General features: G+C 34.1%; 2 protein-coding genes across 2 annotated transcripts in view; one reads left to right on the top strand and one right to left on the bottom strand.

Moving 5' to 3' along the window:
* Nucleotides 1–25,084, bottom strand: part of LOC135198187 (oxidation resistance protein 1-like) — a 1,642,352-nt gene that overhangs the window by 1,221,719 nt on the left and 395,549 nt on the right. The gene's annotated exons all lie outside the window — the stretch shown is intronic.
* LOC135197623 (uncharacterized) lies at nucleotides 1,184–7,484 on the top strand. Its single transcript, XM_064224644.1, has 4 exons — nucleotides 1,184–2,886; nucleotides 3,912–3,970; nucleotides 4,657–4,725; nucleotides 6,451–7,484. Exons 1-4 carry the CDS (start codon nucleotides 2,805–2,807, stop codon nucleotides 7,213–7,215), a joined length of 975 nt encoding a protein of 324 aa, XP_064080714.1. The 5' UTR covers nucleotides 1,184–2,804; the 3' UTR covers nucleotides 7,216–7,484.

Below are 25,084 nucleotides of genomic sequence, written 5' to 3'. Positions count from 1 at the left end.
ATCATGCAGTTATAAGCCGGGTAAATATATATATATATATATATATATATATATATATATATATATATATATATATATTATATATATATATATGTGTGTGTGTGTGTGTGTTTGTGTATGTGTGTGTGTGTGTATTATACAGAAATGGTTTCATAGGACTTATTATGAAAATCATGCAGTTGTAAACCGAGCCCGAACACACAAATATATGTACGTATATGTTTGTATATATACTATGTCTATTTATATTTATACCCATAGGATTATAATTTAAAAAAATAATATATACAGATATATCGTTGCCGGACATTTAACCGACGGATATTTTATGGCCAAAAAATATCATAAAATGAAAAAATATATATACAATAAGATACATGTTCATAAGTATTTAAATATTTTGCGCAATTGCTTTCAGAAAATCTATTTTTTGATACTCATATTTCTCAATGACAGACACGAGCCTTGTGTTTAATATCTGATACTTCTTCGATGATCTCAATGTAACCCCTGAATTTACAATCTTGATTGTTAACTCCCAATTTAATTGCTCTTTCCTTAGCTTTGAAATTAGACAGCAAATAGAATGGTGTTATATAAATATATAACACATTAATATAGTACATAAGTATAAATACATATAGCAGCAGTGAAAATAAAAACTGGGGAAACGTAAACTTAGCTTTAAGTTATGACCAGCAACTGTATCATTGAATAGATAGGTTACCAGCAAAGTTGGTTTCGTTTGAGCATGGCTAGTTCAAAGTGTTTGAGCTGAAAATGGCAGTTACCGAATTCAACAATTGAGATGGTAAACTCAAAGTAAAAGCCTGTTGTTTTCGAATTGTTAAGATTGCTTGTTGTATTTAACAACGATTGCGGGTGTGACGTATGTATATAGATACGTCTACTACATTTCCGGCCAAATGCCTGTCGGCCAAATGTATGTATGTATGTATGTATGTATGTATATATATATGTATATATATATATATATATATATATATGTATATATATACACACAATATATATATATATATATATATATATATATATATATATATATATATATATATATATATATATAATATAATGGGGAATACCTTAACAATTCAAGATTTGCAGATGACATAGTTCTTTTCAGGGGAGGAATTGCAAAAGATAATAAAAGATTTGAATAATGTTCAATGAAAATACTGAGACAACAAATATAAGGGTTATGGACGAACCTCTAGAGATTGTTAATGATTATACGTACTTAGGACAGACAGTAAGAGTTTCCCCAGGCCATCAGACCAAACTTAAAAGAAGGATAAGCATTGGATGGAGAGATTTTGGTAAACAAAATGATAATTTGAAAAGTGAAATGCTACTTTCTCTAAAAAGAAAAGTATTTAATCAGATGGTCCTACCAGTATTAACTTATACATCAGAAACTTGGAGCCTTACTAAAGCCTTAGAACATAAGCTAGTTACAACTCAAAGAGCTATGGAAAGAACAATGATGGAAATAACACTAAGAGACAGAAAAAGAGCAACATGGATACGAGAGCAAACTAAAGTAGGGGGTATTCTAACAAGAGCAAGAAAAAGAAATGGGCGTGGGCAGGACATATATATAATGAGAATGTCAGATAATTGATGGTCAAAAAAGAATAACAGAATGGATCCCAAGAGATTGCAAGGGAAGCAGGGGAAGGAAGAGAAGACGATAGGTGGCAGTACAAGAAGTTACCAATGAATTAGGTCACATGAGTAAGCATAAATTTTTATCTATCATTTAAGTAAAAGGTCGGTATCTGCTTTTAAGTTTTCTCTAACACTGTATCATTGTCTATGATGCACTAGTCCGGCCACATAAAATTGGAATTCTTTATGTGAGAACAATAAAAACAATGTCCAGGATCCTCATCAGGACTCACAAAAAAATATCTTTCACCTTAACCCATAACCGATACCTGAGAAAATCACTGCAAAACACCATCACTGTCTATTGATATATATTCGTGGATAGACAGACAGGATAACAAACAAATAAAAATATACGATGGAAATCACGTCCTTTGATTATTTGAATACCATTTGCCAATCGAAAGTAATTTAATTGATAAATTTTTTTCAAAGAGAACAAGATAATCAATGTTTATAGCGTGATGATTATGAAGACATTTCCCTCCTGCTTTGATGTGTGTTCCTAAGATAAGAAGTTATGCTTAAGAAAAAGATTTCCTGGTGTATGCCACAGGCTGATACCAAAGCCAAGCAGAAGAGATGATGCCGTGGGTTTTGCGGTTTACTCTTCTTGTAAAGAACAAGACGAGGATGGAGAGAGAGACCCTGTCTTCAACCACGGGTGTTGTATAGAAATTCTTGTCAATAGAGTTTCTTGCCTTTCAGATTCACTCCATTGAGGTGAAAATGGCTCTTATCAGAAGTAGTAGTAACAACAATAATAACGAAATTATAATAAATATGCAATGACAAGGACAAATTGTGACGGATATATCTTATCACTGAAGGTCATCTCCCTCTCGACCTGCCTGTTTAGAGAACCCTCTGGCATAAACCCTCTGACCCCTCCCAAGATCCTACCCCAACATGCCCCACTCTCCCAGCAGCCCCACAGCCACCTTCTCTCTCTCTCTCTCTCTCTCTCTCTCTCTCTCTCTCTCTCTCTCTCTCTCTCTCTCTCTCTCTCTCTCAGGGTATGGAGGATGAGATGGGACAACCTTTATAAAGGAAGCTAATCCCAAACAGGCTCAAACACAACGATCCCGCACTTCAGTTACTAAAGAGCCTCCAGTATGAGGACCGTCGAGCTCTACGTGCGTCTGTCGGCTTCAGCTCTAATCTGCATTCTGCGAACGGACGCCTGCACCAGGCCTGGTAAGACAACTCTTCACTAAATACCGTTTTAAGTCGAAATTATTTTATATACGCACTGTAAAAGGATAACAAAGTATGCTATGTAACGAAACTGGCGTTTTTCTATTAGATATACAAACATAAAGAACCAGGATGGTTACATTACGGGGAAACAAGATCCTGATATATATATATCGCGAGTAAAACTACGAACGCTTTCCCATTTGCAAATAAAACAGTGCTGAATAATTAGGAAAACAAATTCAAGCAAAATGGCTGCATGAACAGAGGTACCTTCGTCCTACCAAGGAGATGGCGATCAATGCTCCTTATCCCTTACATCAATATTGCAGCCTGTTTTGAGGGAACTGAAGTACATGTCATCGTGCAATCCTGCTCACACAAAAACAATATAATTATTTTTTACCGAAATAGTCCGAATATAATAAGCAAGCAACGTTAACACTATTTTCATAAGGGTATATTTCTCACGCCTACAACTAGTGTTTTTAATGTAATGAAACGTTGGGTGACATCTCGTTTAAATACAGTTAATTATCAATTTTTATCTGCAAATTGGATGTCACTGGTTTTAAATATAGACCAGTCGAAGATTATTAAAATATTTTTATTATGATCGGTATGAAAAATATAAAACGTTTGCGAGCGTTGCGATACAGAGAGCGCTTATATATGAAAAATAATGAAAAAAGCAAAGAATACAAAACTAACAATACATATTAACAAAGAACGGCAAATAGAACTGAATATACTGGACACAACTGAATAACAGCTAAAATATAAAATTTGGCCTTGAACTACAACTTGAACCATGGGTAGATTTATCAGGCCATGTAGCACATTGTATGTATCATATGAGCTTCCTTGACTCCCCGGACACCTGCATGAATTCCCATTAGATCAAGGACGACGCTATTAAAGGAGTCACATAAAAAACGCCCAGCGGCTGGCTAAAGAGCACACTGGAGTTACTGCTAAGATCTTTACAAAGAAAGCAAATGAAGCAATTTCTTAACTTCTTTCAGATCCTCGGACAGCATCTGGATCCTGCATAAACTTCGATAACATACAAAAACTATTCGAGGTAAGCAAAGAGTATAACAGTGTCTGTGAGGTTTAATTTCCGAACAACATTGCACATACTTTCTCTGTATACATGCAAAACAGAAATTCACTATCAATATAATTTCTTTACCAATGATCATCCAAAATATATGGTTGCAACGTGTTAACATAGCATTTATGAGCCTTTTTACCTTCATATACATGCATGCATACATAAATACACACATCACCCTCACACACACATATACATACATATACATATATATATATAATATATATATATATATAATATATATATATATATATATATATATATATATATATATATATATTTACGAAACGTCGGGAATAAATTGACCCTTTTATCAAGTCTTTTATGTCCTTCTCCTCATTGATATATATATATGTATATATAATATATATATATATATATATATATATATATATATATATATATATATATATTATAATTATAACTGTAAAAAGAGATAGATTTATAAATATGTAATGGTTAAACTACTATTACAAAATCTGGAAAGAATTAAATATTACTGTTTAAGCTGCATAACGAAAGATAATAGATAAAGTGGGGAGCTTCTATTCCACCCTACTACAATAAAATCAAGTGGCCTGTGAGCAACAGTAGCAACTACGGGATGCGATAATGATATATCTCTCTCATTAACATCATTTGCCTTGTTACAGAGAGATGACCCAGCAGCATTTTATAATGAAGCTTGTTTGTTCCGAGGGCCAGACCCGCCAACCTTAGAGGTAATGTTGTCGCTACCTTTTTACCCTTATGTTATTACGTTCTTATTCACAAAAGCCACGATAGGTTTGCTGCTTGATAACTGAAACAAAATTAACGATAGTCAAACGAGTATTTACTGAATAGAATCTCTTAGGTTATTCATCATTAAACCTCATGAATATATTTTTTCGCATAAAATTTCTCTCTCTCTCTCTCTCTTCTCTCTCTCTCTCTCTCAAAAGTTGTCCACCTTAAGGCATGGTCATTTTTAATTATCATTATGGAGGTTTGCTGTTGAAATTTTGTATACATAAAGTTCTTTTTAGCATTTCACTTTTCTAAAAATCACTGCAAGACGAGGAAATCATGTCATTGCTTTTACAAATTTCACTGAAGGAGCAGCAAGAAGAAATGAATCATAAGCTATTTAAAGATTAAAAAAAAGCTGAGCTTGAAGAGTGATTTCGTGTCAGAGTAGAATTGCATGGTTCCAGTCTTGGGCTTACAATCATCTGTAGTCCTCATAATTAGCTGTTATTCCCATGAAGGTCTTTATTTCATGTCCTTTCATTATTTTCTTAAAACATGGATCGTAAGCTGGACAAAAATAAATAAATAAATAGATAAGATTAACTAAAGTTTCTTAAACGAATTCTTCCGTTAATAGTAACTTCGAACTGGCTTGACCAAATTAATGAAATATTAATTGACTGACAAATTACAGTCTACTACCCGACATGTGAAACTAAGTTCAGTTTTTATTTTCATTGGCGTTTTCATTAATTAAGAAAAAATCTATTTAGTAAAAAAAATTTAAACCCAATTTTATGAGTTTAAAAGCATTTCTTTTAAATCGCATTCTGAAGCGTTCCAATCAGATAATGACATATACTGAATGTGAATTGAATTGGCGAAACCGGCTGTAACTGGGGTTACACAAACCAGGCCACGTAAAAGATAATATTTGCTGTGAATGAACAGACTGCCTTTGAATATCATGACGTTCCTCAGTCTGGTCTCTCACACATAAAGCTAGCCACTGAACTTCCCTTCTCTCTTTTTCTGTCTCAGGTATATAGTTTAAATATCCCCGTTATTTGTTAATTGTATTCATCAGGAAGAGATCTGAACGAATGGGCTAGAAGTATGTAAAAAGATATATGTATAGCATAATACCTTGTGTAGACAAGAATCTTGGGTTTTAGAGCAAAAATGAGAAATATTCGCACGTAATCGATATTTCAGTGGCTGGTGTCCTTTCAAAAAGGACATTTGGTATTGCCTAAGTCCCTTAAATCCGGTATGCGAACCAGCTGCTGCCACTAGCATCCTTCTAGTGAAGCTTAATACGGTCGTTGTGTCAGTAACAGTACCCAATATAAGGATAAACAAAAATGAACTTTTCCATTTCTTATCACTGCCTTTCTCTTAAATCACAGAGTATTACAACTGTTTTGCTAAAGGTCAATTCACACACGTGTTCTGTCATGATTTTGGCGGAGAACGTGGAATTCATTGTGGCGCTTGTCGAGTAAGTTTTGATGACAAGTACATTAAAAGAGATACGAAAAGAAAAGTACGACATAGCTGACAGCTCGTTTCAGTCATGTGAGCAGCCACTGATGTGATTGAAAACGGGTGCTGGCATCGTCATGTCACTTCCCTTGACGATAGAAAACGGAATGTGAATTGACCTCAGTCGATGAACCAAAATCTCTCACTAATGATACCGACTCTCTCCGTAGGACCTAGCGGTTATATCCAATGATGTGTTTAACGGAAGAGTTCCACATTACATCCAAGACAACAGTTACCTTGTACTTGATAAATTTGTCGGAAATTCCTCCACACTGGATGGTTCTTTCCATTCTAAAAGGGGCGTGACTTACGGAATTTTCAAGACTGATGTGGATACAGGAACCTATTCTTCAATTGACTTCCAAACCCAGAATGGCAAGGAAAGTGATCGTGCTTCAGCAACAGGGACTGCCTTTTTTACTTATGTGCGTTATACTATAGGAAAGAAATCCATCATTTTCCAATCTACAACACTGGGAATCCTGCTGAAAAATATGACGAATGGTCAACTGACTCCATATGGCAACTACACAGGCGTCTCACAAGGCACCGCCAACAGCTTTTCAGACCTGACGACCAGAGCGACGGTTAGTTCATACGGCATTCTGAACACGGCCGATTTTGCCTCTAAGAACATACTCCATGGACAAGGAAGGTATGACCCCAGATATTCTGGGAATGTGAAACTGGATATATATTCAGTGACGGGAGGTACCAATGCCACTGTAAGCATAAAGATTAGCAATCGCCCGGGAATGCATAATTACCAGATGTCTATTAGTGCTTCTTTGCAAAATCCTGATAAGCGAGACAGCTTTTTGGCTCTTCACGAAGGATCGTTCATTAGAGACTTGTCAGACTCATTCGGTGAAAGTAACCTGGCCAGAATCTTCTCTATGGCCCGTTCAGGAGAAGACATTTACCTTCCTTGAATGAGTGGGCAGATACAAGGACAATAAACAGACAGGTGAACCAACATCATGCAGTTCAACACGGGGGGGGATCTATCTCTACTACAAACTGAAACGATCTTTGATATTTCATTGAAGCGAACAGAACAGCTTTGTGCATCGCATACAGTTAAATGTGTAGTGTAAGCATCAATTCAATTTTGTATGATTACAAAGTCGTCACCATTTTGCGCTTTTTTTCAATTAATGGTCTGGAAATATGATGCGAGAAAATAAATATATGGAAAACAGGTTTTGTTTTATGTGCCTTAAATATCTACCTAAATGGTTCTAGTATTACCAGAGAAGATACAGCTTCGAGCCAACCCAAATTAAAGATGCTCTTACAATAAAATTAATAATGTATAATAAACAAAAAATCAATACTCATACTCATTACGCAGTCAAAATCAACAGATCAAACCCACCGATAAAGCATCCTTGACTTTCGTACACCATTTTGAAAGGGTCCGCAAAAGGCTGTTTCCGGTGAGGTGCCGCAGGCAGTAAAAACAATTTCACAAAAACCTACACAAGGCAGTTTATTGCGACATTTTCTCTTAATGTGACCGTTACTTCTTTCCACATGAAAAAATAGGCTTATTATTACTATATAGGCAAAACTTGTTTAGCTTTATGTGTCAATCTCGGTTTGCTTTATCTCTAACATGCTAGTATCTATTGATTGAAATAGGCGTAGATACTTTGTAAGTGTAAAGGGTTTTGTTACGTAACGGTATATCAGAAACTGCGGAAGTCAATTAAAAGAAATGAAAATTAGCGGCTGTAATTCAGCCTGTATAGTGGATGTACCTGAAGAAACTAAACAGAATTTACAAATACATAAACCTGGGAAAACAAAGGCAGAAGTAGATAATGATAATTATTACGTAAAATAGATAAAAAGATGAAAATCCCCTCTTTAGTAATTAAGGTCGCAGTCATCACGGCCAGTGACATAGTACAGGAGCCGAAACAACAAATCTTCAAGTAGATTCAGAAATACATCGTAGTGACTTTTCTATTCCTGATAGGTTGACATGATGAAAGTAAGGCTTAAATTTTAGCCCGCTGAGAAGTTCAATCTCGACTCTTATCGTGTCGTTTATCCCAAAACAGTAATTATTTCATTGCCAACTAGTTCATTACTGGCCTAACTACACCATCAGACTATATGTTGATGACCGCAAAAACACGCTCATGTCCTTAATACAAGTTACATGCCTATAAATACTCATTATATATATATATATATATATATATATATATATATATATATATATATATATATATATATATATATATATATATATATATATATATATATATATATATATATATATATATATATATATATATATATATATATATATATATATATATATATATATACATATTTCCTTCTCATGAAAACGACACCATAAGACACCAACTGTCTCTCTTCAGGTACATAGGTAATACATGAGGGCAAGATTTACAGAAACCTTCTTCATACAAGTTACATACCCATACTCTCATTATACATACATACATACACACACAGATATATATATATATATATATATATATATATATATTATATATATATATATATACATATATTGTGAAAAAGTGCCATGCATCTGGTTACTACACTTACCATTTGCACTTCTTAGAGCAAGGGACTCTTATTCTTCGGTCAGGGACACCATTTATACTTGGTTCAAAGTTTGGTCAAGGACCTGGTTACTACTTACCTCACTACAGCCAGACACCTGAACTTTTATCACAAATACCAAACTACTGAATATTCTAAAGGTTACATTGATCCCTAATAGAACTTATTATTCAAGTAAACAATCAGACTAAGTTCATTTTCCTGGTTCTAATTCACTTGAGGAATACAGCACACTTACCACTCTATATTTCTACCCAAACAAAAATAAAATATATATAGTGGTAGAAAATGAAACTCACCAAAATTTTAAATAAAACAAAATATTTCTAAATTCAAAAATCATAAGAGAAATTCACAATCTCAGGGAAATTTGTTATTACTTGAAAACAAAAGTTTAATTAATACTTGAATTCATATTTAAACAAAATTAAATTAAAGTTTATCAAGAAAATTAATTAATTCAAATTATAGAGCAAGAATTAAATTTGAAAAGAAACTTAATTAAATACAAATTAATTCACAAGTGTTAGATTATACAATAAGAAGTATTCAAATAAATTAAACAAAATGAGAATATAAAAACACAATAATATGAAAGGCAATAAAAGCAATTACAGTACAAACATTAAACACACAAAATGGACATGTCAAAAGAACAAAACAAAAGAAAAATGCATAAAAAGTAATAATTCTATCAAAACACTGTAAACTAAATGTTAAAGTGCACTTCAAATTATTTGTATATTACAATACCTTCAAACTAATTGCAACTCTTCACTCAAAAAGAAAATCCTGTTACCATCTTCAACACTTTTGTGGCGCCACACAAAAATAACAACAACACAATGCTCAGATTCCACAACTAATTAATATGTTACTAAGAAATTACACAGAGCTAGCAATACCGAATGACCAATTTATACAAAATCATGAGTTACGTTATGGTAATGGAACTGAAACTCGTGCGTGAGCGAGAGAGAGACAGAGAGAGAGAGGCATAACAGCCTCTTCACTGCATGTGAGTCTCGGAATCGAATGCGTCGTTCCATGGGTATGAAAAGGGGCGTACCAGGGCGAATGGGGCCCCTTGGTTGAGCACAGTGTTCAAGGCAACACACCATCTATATTTCCGTGACGTCACAGAGTTTTCCACTCCAAAACTAAACTACTTATGGATCGATAAGTCCTCTTTTGACAAATTGAAAGAAATATGAGTTAATATTTTAGAGATATTACATGGTTTCCTCGCAATAGAATCTGTAATTACTGCACGTAACATGAAATGATATCGTTGTATGGAAGATTCCCGAAGGATTTGATGCAATATCGAGAGATCCTTACATGATCGCATACATGAATGAACAGCTCAACTGTGTTCGTCATGGGATCGCTTAGGATGATAAAAAATTAGCTGGCTCAACCATTTTCAAGTTGTGGATAACAGCCCCTCTCTCTGTGTGCTTTAAGTTCCTTCTCAACGATGACCTATAGATTATTTAAACATAATATCTTTACATATGGGAATCTGAATATAAAAATATACATTTTACATCATCATACACAGTTTCTGAGGGGAATTAATTGCATTACTAAAACCAAAACCATTATTGCATTACGAAACTCACAGTATAAGAATATATATATATATATATATATATATATATATATATATATATATATATATATAGTATGTATATGTATGTATGTAGGTATGTATGTATATATAATATATATTATAATATAAATATAATATGTATGTATGTATTGTATGTTGTATGTATGTATATATATATATAATTATAAATATATATATATATATATGATGTATGTATGTATGTATGTATGTATATATATATATATATATATATATATATATATATGGATGTATGTATGTATATATATAATATATATATATATATATATATACTATATATATATATATATATATATATATATATATATATATATATATATGCCAGACGGGACAGTTGGTTCTCTGAAAAGTAGCGTTACCTTTCTACATTTATTAGAACGAATTCTGTTTTAACAGAAAATATATCAGTCATATATACATATATATATATACACATACAGAAATGCCAGATAAAATGGCAGGGTGCAGTGGATGGAAATGACACAGTAATTACCTGGTTCTTTTGGTTGTTAGTAAGAGATATAGTACATACAAGTGGATTGATGTACAGATATGTATTTGGTGAGAAAATCTTCGCAGTTATGTTGCTAATGTGACGCAATTTTATAGTTCAGGCTCTATCCACTCAAGTCCCTATGACTAATATTTTGATAAACTTTTCAACTGAAGGATGATAGTAGAGAATGATAATTTTCTAGAGAGAAGCGACGTTGTAAAATTAAGTGAAATGTGTTACAGAAAATAACCAAAATCAAATATTTTCTACTTTTTATATTGGCCTTTAGATGAAAACTTACCTCCTTGGCTATTAGTGAATTACACGCCTCGTTCTTATTCAAGCAGATAAGCCGTCAGTGGGTCTACAGCTTACCTGAACATGAATACTGCTTTACTTACAGTGAAGCTCTCCCAGTCGCATCAAATCAGTTTACCTGCAAAGTAAACAAAAAAAGTTCTAAATATTTACCTTCTCTACACTGATATCTCCTATTGTTCTTAGAAGAGTAAGGCTGTTTGGATAAAATTAAAGCAGTACAGATTTAAAGGAAATTCAGATCTCTTAATGAGATATAGTTGAAGTTTGTGGCAGATAAAGTCAAAGCGTACTCTTTCAAAATTTAATGTATTAGCTGCAACAACATTTCACACACCTCCCCTAATATGGTGAAACTTTGCTTAAGAGGAAGTGAATCTTCGTTGGAAATTCTGCCTGTGCTGGAGACTAATATGACTTTCCTCTTCAATACACGCTACATAACCATTACCCACTACTCATGAAGCTAGTCTTGAGGTAGCATGGACTCCAGCTAAAAGAAAACACCTGTCGCTAAGTTCCAAAATTGCCTAAACTGTTCTCATTTTTATCCAACAACATTTTCATTCACAACCCATAGGATTATCTGACCTGTGTCATATTAAGTGAAAAGTTACACACTTACATAAAGTTATGCAGGTCTCTACAGTCATGGCAATGTCTTAGAGCAAGGATAATTATGTAGCCGTGGCAATGACTGCAACAAGAAAGAAGTACGACATACTGGGTGCTTCTACCACATGAACACTGAACACAGAATGCAAGTCATTTGGGAGATACTCAAATTTTTGTGACGGCATGAGCTTTTTTGTTATGACCAATATGCATGGCTTAAATAAAATGAATTTTTGAAAAATCACAATAACAGTAATATTTTAGTTGGCTAACTAATACGATAAACAAATTCAACATACTTAAAGCGAGAGTCGATTCTGAATTCCCTTAAAAACGCTCCTCACCCCCCATGAAACGTTATGCAAGGCAAATAATGCACACTCAAATACAGTGTGTACATATGATGAAAATTTTTATTCTATTTATGGCCGTTACGGCAGATATACAAATCATATACATATTTGAACATCCACATAAATTCGATGGTTTTTCTTCTTTTTTATGACATGAACATAGTATATGCTTATATTGTAATTTGACGAAATAAAATTTTCAGCCACGGCCCGGTGGTGGCCTACCCTACATTGCTGCCAGACGCACGATAATAACTAACTTTAACCTTGGATAAAATAAAAACTATTGAGGCTATATGGCTTTAATTTGTTATGTTTGGTGATAGGAGAGTGGATGATCAACATACCAATTTGTAGCCCACTAGCCTCAGCAGTTTTTAAGATCTGAGGATGGACAGAAAAAGTACGGACGGACAGACAAAGCCATCTCAATATTATTCTTTTACAGAAAACTAAAACCATCTGGGAAAGGCAAACTACACAACCTTGTGAAATCTCAAATTGTTAACTCCAGTTCTTTTATGATGTCGAGATTCCATATGATGGAATGCCATGATATGAAGTACCTGTCAAACTGGTCGATCCCGACTTTGTAAATTACGAACAATATCCATGGGATTGTGAAGACTGTCCTTTAAAACAAATACTTTATTCAAACATACAAATAATTCATTAACGGCTTGCAACAAGGTTGTGGTTTTTGCGTATTTTACAGATAATAACGTAAGACTTATGAAATACGCAAAAAACCACAGCATTCTTGCAAGACGTAAATTAATTGTCTACTTGAAAAAGTTATATCTTGAAACGTAAATCTTCAACTATATACAAAATGTCTGCGTACCAAACTATGTAGTTTTGGGTTAAAGTATGTTAAGAAGTATGTTTTGCACATAGTGTTTGCCTCTGAACTGCTATTTTCCTGTTACATCCGTCTCCTGTTGTAAAGTCAACACTATCTTTTTAGGTCCGTCGACTTACACTTGTCATTTTTGTTACGGCCAGTAGGAGTGCAGCTTCTATCGCTTGAAGTCACGTACTTCGTCATTTTTTATGGATTAGTGATAGCTGCTGTTTGAAAGAAATTTGAAAGAAATTTGTAACTATGTCAAAGCATTTGCTTATTAATGTAAAGGTACTAAACCTTTACATTAATAAGCAAATGCTTTGACATAGTTACAAATTCACTAAAAGTCGAATTTGGAATGTGAGCGTTTATAATATTGCACATAATTTTGTAAGTTTTATTTTGTTTTTTATTTGTTCGTTTAATCTGTTTGATAGGTTTTCTGATTTTCATTTGCGATTTGTTATCTTTCTTAATTTAAAGTTATTGGGTTTTCGGGTGATGGATTCAGTGGTAAGTGTTATCGATTTAATGTTGTGTTAATGTTATGTATGCTTTCTGTAATTATTTCTGGTTCGCAAACCAATGTGTTCGTACACAAAGTGCAAATAAGTCGAAATTTTCATTTTGGACACACGTGATCCAACAAGCCTTAGGACGGAGTTGGAAGGAAGCCAAGTCATTCACTTGATGGAAGACTTTGATTATACTTTATCGATAGTTCTGCGTTAACGGCATCTCTAGATAGGAGAACAATATTCCTTGAAAGGATGGCTATATCAAACTTATATCTAACTGAGCTCCTCACAAGAGGACTGGATGGAAATTTTGCTATATTTATTTTCAAGATCAAAATACTGTTGAAACGGAAAGGTTTAAAGTCTTATCTTGTTTGTAAAACCATCTTTTGTTATGTTTTGTTTTTATTATTGCACAATTCAATGAAACAATCACTACATCCACTTGTTAGTATTATTTATTTCTTGTTTCATTTGTTCTTGTTTTACCAATTACTGATGATGTAGCAATCTCTTCTCCCTTCGATATCTGCCTCCATAGGTTTTACTATTATTTTAAGAGAGATAAAGGTATATTATTAGCTTGTTTTTGTTCTTTCTTCATATCCTTTGTCTTTGGTTTAACCGAAGTTTCTCTAATAATCGTTGGTTTCCTCGTTTTGGGTGGTATTCTCTCCAAAGGTCTCTTTTTACCTTTATTTTCTAGTCAATCCCAACTTTACTACTTTTGTGGTAGTATCTTCATTAGCTATTGCATTAATATTAGAAATTAATTTGATGAAATATTATTCATGCCAATTGCACGTTACTTGATCATTTACAATTTTAGTTTTTTTTTTCGAAAAGCATCGATTTCTCCCCGAGATTTACTTTTCTGCGTTCCGTTACTTCTATCTGCATCCGTTTTAATTTCATTATTGGTTCTTGTTACTGAAAAATATTTATTCTTTTTTTCACGGATATTGAATTCCTCTCTTTAAATTCTAATTTAGCTTCTTTTACAGAAATCCCAGTTCTTTCTTGTAATATTTTTAACACAGAATTTTATACACAGCGCATTCATTCTTCAGACCTAGCATGGTGGTTTTGTCCACAGTTTATACACTTTGGTTCACTACACTCCCATTGTGTGGCATGTTCTTCAGATCCACAATACGCGCACGCAGGTTCATTTCGAACACATTTTTTTGCATGTCCATATTTACTACAATTCTGACACTAGCGTTTTTAGAACATATGCTCTTATTTCTCTGTTTTGGCCTAAAATATTTATTCCCAGAGGTAGATCTTGACCTTTAAATTTTATTTTTGAAATTTTTAGTATTTGTTTTATTAATTTCTTTACTTGGGATATCATATAGTTCACAATCCTGTGCCAGTGGGTATCTTTTTAAAGTGAAACTAATAGTATATTCTTTTCAACTGGCTCGTTATTTATTCTCAGGAAGAACGATGGTACCCTGAATACTGCTCATAGTATCAGGTTTTTTTTTATGTTATCTATATTTTTTACTGATAAATAATCTTGAGAGTTACTTATTGTTGTGGCTTCTATAAGCCAAGTCTTTTCTTTTAGTTGCCTAAATGACATTTCAGTCGTAAAATATCTGCTCAATAAGTAATTTTCCAACTTGAGTGCTGATATTCTTTGGTCAATTTCTATGGTTAGAAACCTTGACCAACTTCCATTCCCAAAGAGGGAGTCGAAGTGAGTCAAGGTTGGGTCAACACGCTACTTCTTTTAGGTTTGGTAAATGGTATTAGTATCTTAATACCACTTTGACTTTTGTATGGGTGATTCACTTTAGAACATTCAATATCCATGCCACAAGTCATAGGGAGGATTGCTTTGCTCGCTATGCAAGAAAAAAAATATAAATTTCATCCAGGATGAGGTCCCTTTCACCAGGGAGGCCTAACTGGGGGAGGAGCAATACTGTTACCCACAGTGGTAACTGCCCTGGGATCCTCACCTGGATATACACCATGCTCACAGTGCCTTAAGGGTCATCAGCCCGTCGAGATCGGACCCATCACTGAGGGCATGACTTGGCATAAAAATTTCCCCTGGATTAATATATATATATATATATATATATATATATATATATATATATATATATATATATATATCCACAGGTGAAAAATAAGAGAAAGGGTGTAGGTCCTGACCGGTTTCGGTATATTTCCAAGCCATTGACTAAGGATTGATACATAGTATTAGAAGTCACGAGTATACTACAGAGACAGTACTGACGAACATACACACAACCGTTTGAGACTGCAGATCCACCCACAGGCAGGTGTCAAAGTAGGAGTGGCTTTCAAAAATCATTTGGCTAAAATTTACAATAAATTCTCAAGGGATACTACCGATTAGGGTACCCACCGTAGGAGACAACAAGTCCACACCTGACAGGTGTCAGGGAGGCGGGGTTGGACACCTCATTACCACTACTGCCCCTTTACTGTGTTAAATATAATAATCCTATTTCCATACATCTCTACTGCCTACCTTAAAATTTAAACAGTTTACAAATTTCTTTTGATATTAAAGGATAAAGTTTATACATTCCTTGACTGATGTTCATATTATTGTTGTAACTTTCTTTTATAAAGCTAGATTCAATGAGATGTCCAACCCCGCCTCCCTGACACCTGTCAGGTGTGGACTTGTTGTCTCCTACAGTGGGTACCCTAATCGGTAGTATCCCTTGAGAATTTATTATAAATTTTAGCCAAATGATTTTTGAAAGCCACTCCTACCTTGACACCTGCCTGTGGGTGGATCTGCAGTCTCAAACGGTTGTGTGTATGTTCGTCAGTACTGTCTCTGTAGTAAATATACTTGTGACTTCTAATACTATGTATCAGTCTTTTGTCAATGGCTTGGAAATAAAACCGAAACCGGTCAGAACCTACACCCTTTCTCTTATTTTTCACCTGTGCATATGTGTGAGATATATATATATATATATATATATATATATATATATATATATATATATATATATATATATATGTATGTATGTGAGTGTGTGTGTGTGTATGTGTGTGTAAAATTGTAATACCCGCAATGCCTCTTAACTTATCGAATCCTTTACGGTTTTTTTGGATACGCTTATCACTCCAAATTTCTTCATATGTCTTGCACTTGATCTCAAGGCTTTGTATGACAAGCATATCCAAAGCTAAAGTAAATCGATAAGTTAAGAGGGAATTGTGGCTGTTACAATTGCATATGTATCTGGTAAAAAGTGTCCAGTAGATTCTACACATACACACACACACACGATGTACAAGTATATATACATATTTACTATATTTATATATACACACACTATATATATATAATATATAGTATGTTATATATGCATATATATTATATGTATATATACATAAATACATATACATGCATACATATATATATATATATATATATATATATATAGTGTGTATATATAAATATAGTAATATACTTACATACATAGTATACGTGTGTGCGAGTAGAATTTACAGAACACTTTTTACTAGATACATATGCAATTATAATAGTCACAATTCCCTCTTAACTTCTCGATTTCTTTGTGCTTTTTTGAATACGCTTGTCACTACAAAGCCTTGAGATCAAGTGCAAGAAATATGAAGAAATTTATAGTGATAAGTGCATCCAAAAACGCGAATAGAATTCGATATATATATATATATATATATATATATATATATATATATATATATATATATATATATACAGAGAGAGAGAGAGAGAGAGAGAGAGTTTTTTTTTAAATCTTGCGAATAGGAAGCTGAGGGGGGCCTCACACATTTCTTTTGAAAAATCAGAGTACTTGCAGCTTTATAGCAAGCTAGTCTGTGGCCCATTAGCCTTAGACATAATCAACGCCAACATATTTTTTGCACTATCTCACAAGTTATAAAAATGGTAAATTAAATATGAGCAAAAATTGGTATCTATTATTGAAATTAGTATTATTTTTCTAAATTTAGCTGAGAGTATGAGATATATTATTGAAATTAGTATTCTTCTAAATTCAGCTGAGAGAGAGAGAGAGAGAGAGAGAGGAGAGAGAGAGAGAGAGAGAGAGAGAGAGAGCAAGTCTCCCCTACTTATGATCCATTTTCTAACAATATCATAACTCATTCTCTTATATTCTCTTTGAACAGGAACAATAAAGAATAAAGTTTTAATATGTAGCTAAGAACTTCTTGACAACTACTTCTTCGTGTTACCTATGTGTTTTTACCGGTACATGAGTTTCTATCCTACAATGTATTTGTAGCTCAATTTTTTATTTATTTATTTTTTTCATTACCCTAAATCTTTCATTTTCTTTCCTCTACATACAAACAAACCCCAACATTCCTTTTGGATCCTCACACAAAATTTGATAAACTTTCTCATCCCTCCCAACAGTCTAATGAACTATTGTCCATATTTGACCTATTTCCCCCAACATCATTTAAATCACATTTACAGCCACAAATTCAAGTCATCCTGTGGTCATGGAAACATTATCATTTAATACATTGCATGGAAATGACAAACGAGATTCCATTGAATATCGATGCTATTGTTAATGTTAAGTACGAAATAAATTATAGTTACCAGCCAATTAAACAAGTTAGCAATGAGTCGCATGAATGGCTGAGAAAGACGCCGCCATTCCATTCGCTGGTTTAGACAAGATGCTCCACCTCGATATGAAAGCGATGTTCCTGGGGATGGATTAAGATCAAACTTTCTGTGGATATAGAAATATTTACAGAAGTGGAGTACGGAAACGGCATTGAAATTAGGTACGAAAAATTTCCTTCAAGAATCTATAATTCTAGAACCAAAACTGCACTTCCTATCTGTTATTTGTTTCGAGCCACTCCTTATAGCGCATTTACTCTTTTCTCTCGTTACGGGCTGCTAAAAAGCAAGAGCCCGTGCCAGTGTAATCTTCCTACTACTCTTTTCTCTCCACCAAAGACGAACAAGTATTACATTTTTCCCGTTAGTGGACGAGCCACGGAATGCTGGTACACTTGTACCTTGACAAACCATTTCCCAAAGCAGGAGGGGTCTACTTCATTTTGGATTCTTCCTGTCTGGTATATAAAGATACCTCGCCGCAGGCCACTGTTCCAAGCTATTCTTCAAGATATATTCTAGTCACATTGAAGTTAGTTATTCTATACATATCGAAGCATTTCTCATTTGACTCCTGCCATGGCCTCTGAAATGCCAGTGCAGCTAATTTGGAAATCCTCTCCTGATTGCGGCGCAACAGTTGTCAGCATTGTTGTAGAGATTTCCTACAGACATTATAAGGATAAATAGTTTGGTACAAAAGTGTACGTCTTAGCAACTTATTTCATAAAATGACCTTAAAAAGGATCATGAAGCATAAAGGAATAAATGAGAAATGAAAAAGTCACACAAAAATAGCTGAAAGATCTCTGCTGGCACTTGTCAGTGTATATATGTTTGCAAATTCTTATGCAGTAAGTTATTGTTTCCATCACTCGTCGTACGTACATCTCAGATCAGTGGCATCAAATGTGAAGCTACATGTTGATTTAACATATATGCTCTTCATGTAATGCTGACATTCCGCTGTTGAAATTATTTAGGGAAATGTAAAATGGGTATGACTATGCGGAATATATATATATATATATATATATATATATATATATATATATATATATATATATATATATATATATATATTTATTTATATATATAATATATATATATATATAATATATATATATTTTAGAATAAAAAAAGTGCTACGGGGTTAAATATTACCATATTAATCATGAAAGCTCTCCTGCAGCGCCCACAGAGAGTTTAATGCATAAATTCAGCGGGCGGCAGGGCCATTCTACTGAATATTTAAAAGTCTTGCATAAAGAGAATTTGGATAGACGAGGGGGGAATATCGATAGATAGCAGTGTCCTGGGTAGTGTCTCCCTGTATAACTGAAATATTGTAAGATGTTCACTGACTAAATTAGAAATAATCAGAATGTTGCTTGTATAAAACTGTGTCATGGACAAATACACGCAGAGAGGCATTTTGCGTAAGTTTTCAAATAGTTATTATTATTTGACTCCATTGTTAGTACATCTCGAGCTCAAAGAAATCCCATGTTGGACCACTGACATGTTTTGAAATATATTCTTCAACCAGATATTAAAATCTTTATTTTCCAAAAATATAGGTGCATCCTAAATTATAAGGTAAACAAAAAGAGCAAAGAGCTCAACAGTTACAGGTTAGACGTCCCCGTGGCCAAGACCAAAGCAACACCGCTACTGTGAAAAAGGTCATTTGTTAGGTCAGCCAAGTCGTTCTGCTTACTATATATTTGGTGACATTAATCGAAACTGAATTGTGGTCTCGAAAAGGACCCCTTGAACTCTAGGTCTCATAAATCATGGCTAAAGTTCTATCAAGAGATAGAGCTGACGTCTCAAAAGATAAGATGTGTTTTATGATTCTCGGTGGCGTCTTTAGTTATGTGATCATCCTTAAATGACAAATCAGCATTTGTATTGCATATCTCGAATACTCGGATACAGATTTTTCTAAAGCATGATCATTCTAAATCTAGTCGAGGAATTTTTGTTACCTGTTCTGTTGTCATGCAGTCAGGAATGAGGTTTTTACAAAAATGATCTGTGCGGAAGGTTTATTTTTGTTATTGTTGCCTGCCGGTCAGTACTGTTACGAGTGGCTCTTAATAAGAATATATTTATGGCAACGTGATCGATCACCGAGACTGCTGATGATAAGTCTACCATAAGTGCACTACCCTGGTTCGTTCCTTGTCCGCAAAGGTCATTATTGGTATCAACTGCTAGACTCCATTTCATGCTGCACGCTCAAGATTTTCATACAGGGAATGATTAATCTTCCTCGCTGCAGCTCTGTAAGACTTGAGACTCACGTGGAGTCAATCAAGGTTTTCCAGCGAAGCCATTGATTTTCTAGTTTTCTAGACTGAAAGCACAAATCCTTTGTTTATTTCGTATGGTGGAATGATTAACATACCTTTCTCATGATAATTTAGGTGACATTTGTGTGGCTTAGAATATGTTTATCTTAAATGTATATTATATATATATACGTATACATACTAACATATATATATATATATATATATATATATATATATATATATATATATATATATATATAATGACTATCAGCATGTTAACTGTGTTAGTTTTCAGGCATTATGTAAAATGAAGTTTGAGTATTTGGTTTGATTGTATATTTTCGTTTGAAGTGTTTATTCTCAAGAATTTGGCGTTTACTTTAATAATTAAACTCACGATATCCCTCTGCATTTATCATCTTTTAACCAACTGGCATTAAGAATTTCAGGGTGGATTTCTTTCTTTATTGGGTTTTTTGTTACATTTCACTTTATTATTATTATTATTATTATTATTATTATTATTATTATTATTATTATTATTATTATTATTATTATTATTATTATTATTATTATTATATTGTAGATGATTTATAAGAAATTACTTTTGATACTGTTCCTATTACTTACAAAGTTAGATGCATCGAAACATGTTATTTGGCTAAATCAGTGACGAATGTCATTTATTTGCTGGCACCCGGCCTCATTCGCAGGAAGTGGGTAATAGAACAAAATGAAAAATATTACAAATAAACAACCACGTAACCAAGAGAAATTTGCAGCATTATGGGAAGAAATAAGTCTTCTTATGAGCGTCGTAATTAATGTAATATCTTTCATCTGGAATAATATAGCTATCTTTTTCTTTTTTTTTTCTTTTCATCGTCACCTCATTTCCATTAGGTATTCTTTTCCAAGAAAGAAGGTCTCGGAATCCAGCTCTGTTTCATTTGCATTATTCAACTGCTGATGCTTGGGGACTGCAAAATGCGGACTCTTTCATTTGATAATAAAAGTTAATTGGGTCTCCAGTGGCCCTCTTCTTTCCTATTCTTTAATTTTTTACGTTTTTTCGTTGATAACTAAGGGGAATGTCTCCTCATTCCCCCAATTTCAATGTGCACATTTTTTCCACTTGAGGGGAACAAACGATGTTCAGTGTTGACTTTTCAACGGTGCTATTTCTGTGACATTTTCGTTCCGTCCCTTTTTTTTACACATTGATGATCTTATGCTAATGCAAACAGTTATTTCATAAATTATATTGTTGTGAGGGCATAATTTATGAAGTATGTTGCTTAATTCAGATTCCGCGGGATATAAGAGACTTGGCGATTTTCATGACTGAGTTAGTTAAACATTTCCTCGATGGTTGGTTATCGATGACGCTTTGACAGAAAAGATATAGCCGAGCAGTTTGCTCATCTCCAGTCTGCTAGTCTCACTAGGTAAATGTAGGCTGACTCAGTTCCACCATTTTGCGTTACAAATGATATGCAGGAGCTTTGAGCATCGCCTAATTTGCCATTTGCATAGTTTATGAGTTTGCATGATAACGATGCTTTATTGTTCATAACTCGTTTAGAAGCGAAGTGATGCCTCGCTTTGGGAGAAATGTTGCACTTTATGGTGTGATCATTTTTGCGCATGTTCATGTCTTGCATTTATTTTTCCTATTGAATCATTTTATCTCCTAGTCTGTTTATTTGGAGAAAACTGAAAGGTGTATCTCCTAGGTTTTAGTTTTTATTGTTTTTATACTAGAAATATCATAAGTGTTATTTTTCTTGCGTTAGGAATATACAAACATTCTAAGTGTCAGCTCCTTGTATATGAGTATAGGTTGTACGGCTGCATTGTTTGATTTTCACACCAGACAATGTGGCTAGGTGTTTTTTTTTTATGAGAGAGAATTAAGAAACTTATTTCAAGGACAAGGAATCATCTGCCATTCGAAGGGGGTTCTCCTGCAAGAATTCTGTAACATGCCAGACATTCATGGTCCTCGAGATACGGCGCTTGAAAGTGGTGTCACACGAGCACCAATTCCGGCATCTTTTAGTATCTTGCCACCAAACTTTAGACCGAGCACCCAACAAGTGACTGATTCATTTCCATGAACCAGGGTCATAGATTAGCCTAAACCGATGACAGAAATAAAGTTATTCAAGACTCACTGGCACGGCGTTACTTTAACACACATAGGCTACATAGTCTCGATTGTACACAATTGTGAAAAATTATATTTATTTGGTATATATTTTGGGGCAAGATGCTCAAAGACACCGAGAGCGTGCTCGTTTGACAGCGCTCTTGTCTCTCCAACCACTGGCACTTCTTGGGACTGTAATACCCAAATAACATCGGTTACTCATCCTCATTATGGGGAAGGCTTTTGTAGATTTGTTCTTCCGAGCGTGAATATTTGTGTTTTGTGCGTGAGCGAGTTGAAGTTTTTTTTTCCTTTATTTTTTTTTTTTAGCCTAGTTTGGCGATGATCGAGCGCGGTCTTTTTTTTTTTTTTTTTTTTTTTTTTTTTTTTTTTTTTTTTTTTTTTTTACTGGAACGATTTAACCATTATTGCAGTTGGGCATCTCCATCACATTTCTGCCTGGCGGAAATACCGGTTCAAATAAGAGTTACAACAGGAAAGATCTCTGCGGTCGAATCATTATATTTCATCTTGTTTCATTCTACCTCAGATTTTACGAGCGGCAGAGGGAATTTTGTACACACAAAGCTATATCAAGCGAACGGACAGGTGTTTTTCGTAAAAAACTTTTTAACCAACTTATGGATTCCCATGCCACTAAAGCACTGAGTGCTTCGAATTCCGACGTATTTTTCGTTAGTATTGTGCATTGCCAAATGTGTTTCATTAACTTTTTACTTGAGAAAATGAGTTTAAAGCTGCGCTTAACCACCCAACCATCCGCCAAAGTCCTGACGTGTATCAGTGACGTCCGTATAGAGTATCCTTCAATATACCTTTTCCAATGGTTGTTTGACTCATGGTTAAATGTCACTTTACATATCCTGGCTATTACGAAATTTTTTTTTAAAGCAAATTAACATAATGTATGATGATATAAAATATTTTTTTTAAATAACTGTTTTAATCAATAGTTATTCTATATATATATATATATATATATATATATATATATATATATATATATATATATATATATATATATATATATATATATATACAACCATCTGGGAACTCTTTGTCCCCCTCCATTCCAGAATCGTCTGTTTCAAAGATACAGAACACATCCCGGTAAGTACACACACAAGATTAACAGTCAATGACTAAATATTGGATATTATCATAAAAAAATGTCAAACAGATAATAAGCCAGCCTTCGGCCAAAGTACTTCAACACTCACCCAAGCAACCGGACCACTATAAACACAGTTAATAAAAAACTCCCGGCGAACGCCACGGCATCTTGCCTTTGTCTCCAAGATCCTCTATCAAAATCCTCCCATAGACTTGCGTATGAAACTATTAAAGGGAAGAGGCACACACGCACATACGAACACACAGTTCGTTAGCACCTCATGGTTCTAGCTGCATCCAGTTTCACAAAGGCAGTTTGAGAACAGTTCATAAAACTGTCGTACATTGACTTGTCGAACTAAGCATTTTTATCTCACGTCACCCATAGAAACTCATTGTTCAGCTACTCTCGGGTCGCCGCTCCTGCACTGTTCTCCACATTCCATAGGTCACAGAGAACACATGGACAATATATATCAATCAAAAAACCCTAGCCTACATATATATATATATATATATATATATATATATATATTAGCATGCCAAGCTAAAATGGGCTTCAAGACCACCTAATATACTGGCAAATATTCAAGTTTCGTTTCGGCATCGAATAAATCATTAGCACTGCTTTTCTAAAATAATATTATTACTAATTATAAGAAGGCATATAGATAACTAATGGGTGGACAAAAACTAAAAAATTGACAATTTATTTAATTATCATCACTACTGAAGAACAGATAATTTTTGTCGTCGCTTTCAATGTTGATGATGAAGGATCTGCTCTGTCTTGAATGTTATCGGACGACCAGTAATTGTCTTCAAATATCTTGATTCTGACTACACCAGCCTTCATATCCCCTGTTCCAGCAAGCCTGGCCTCTTGAAGCCTGGCGTGGAGATCAGCACGGGTGAACTGCTGCAACGAGGAGCGCACCTGTCGGTTCCAACTGGCTCGATGGCGTTCAACTCAGGGTGGGCGGGCGGCAGGTGAACCATTTCATGGCCCCATTCACGGATTAAATTGTCAACCGTGTAAATAGGTTTTGACCGGTTCTGCCTGCATAACTGAAAAAGCTCTGGGCGTGTTGCATGAGCTGGATGGTACTTTGTGGGACTTATGACAATTCACCAAATCTTCCTTTTCTGT

This window comes from Macrobrachium nipponense, chromosome 21 (genome assembly GCF_015104395.2).
Source record: "Macrobrachium nipponense isolate FS-2020 chromosome 21, ASM1510439v2, whole genome shotgun sequence".
NCBI lineage: Eukaryota > Metazoa > Arthropoda > Malacostraca > Decapoda > Palaemonidae > Macrobrachium > Macrobrachium nipponense.
This window is presented reverse-complemented; position numbering and strand designations above follow the sequence as displayed.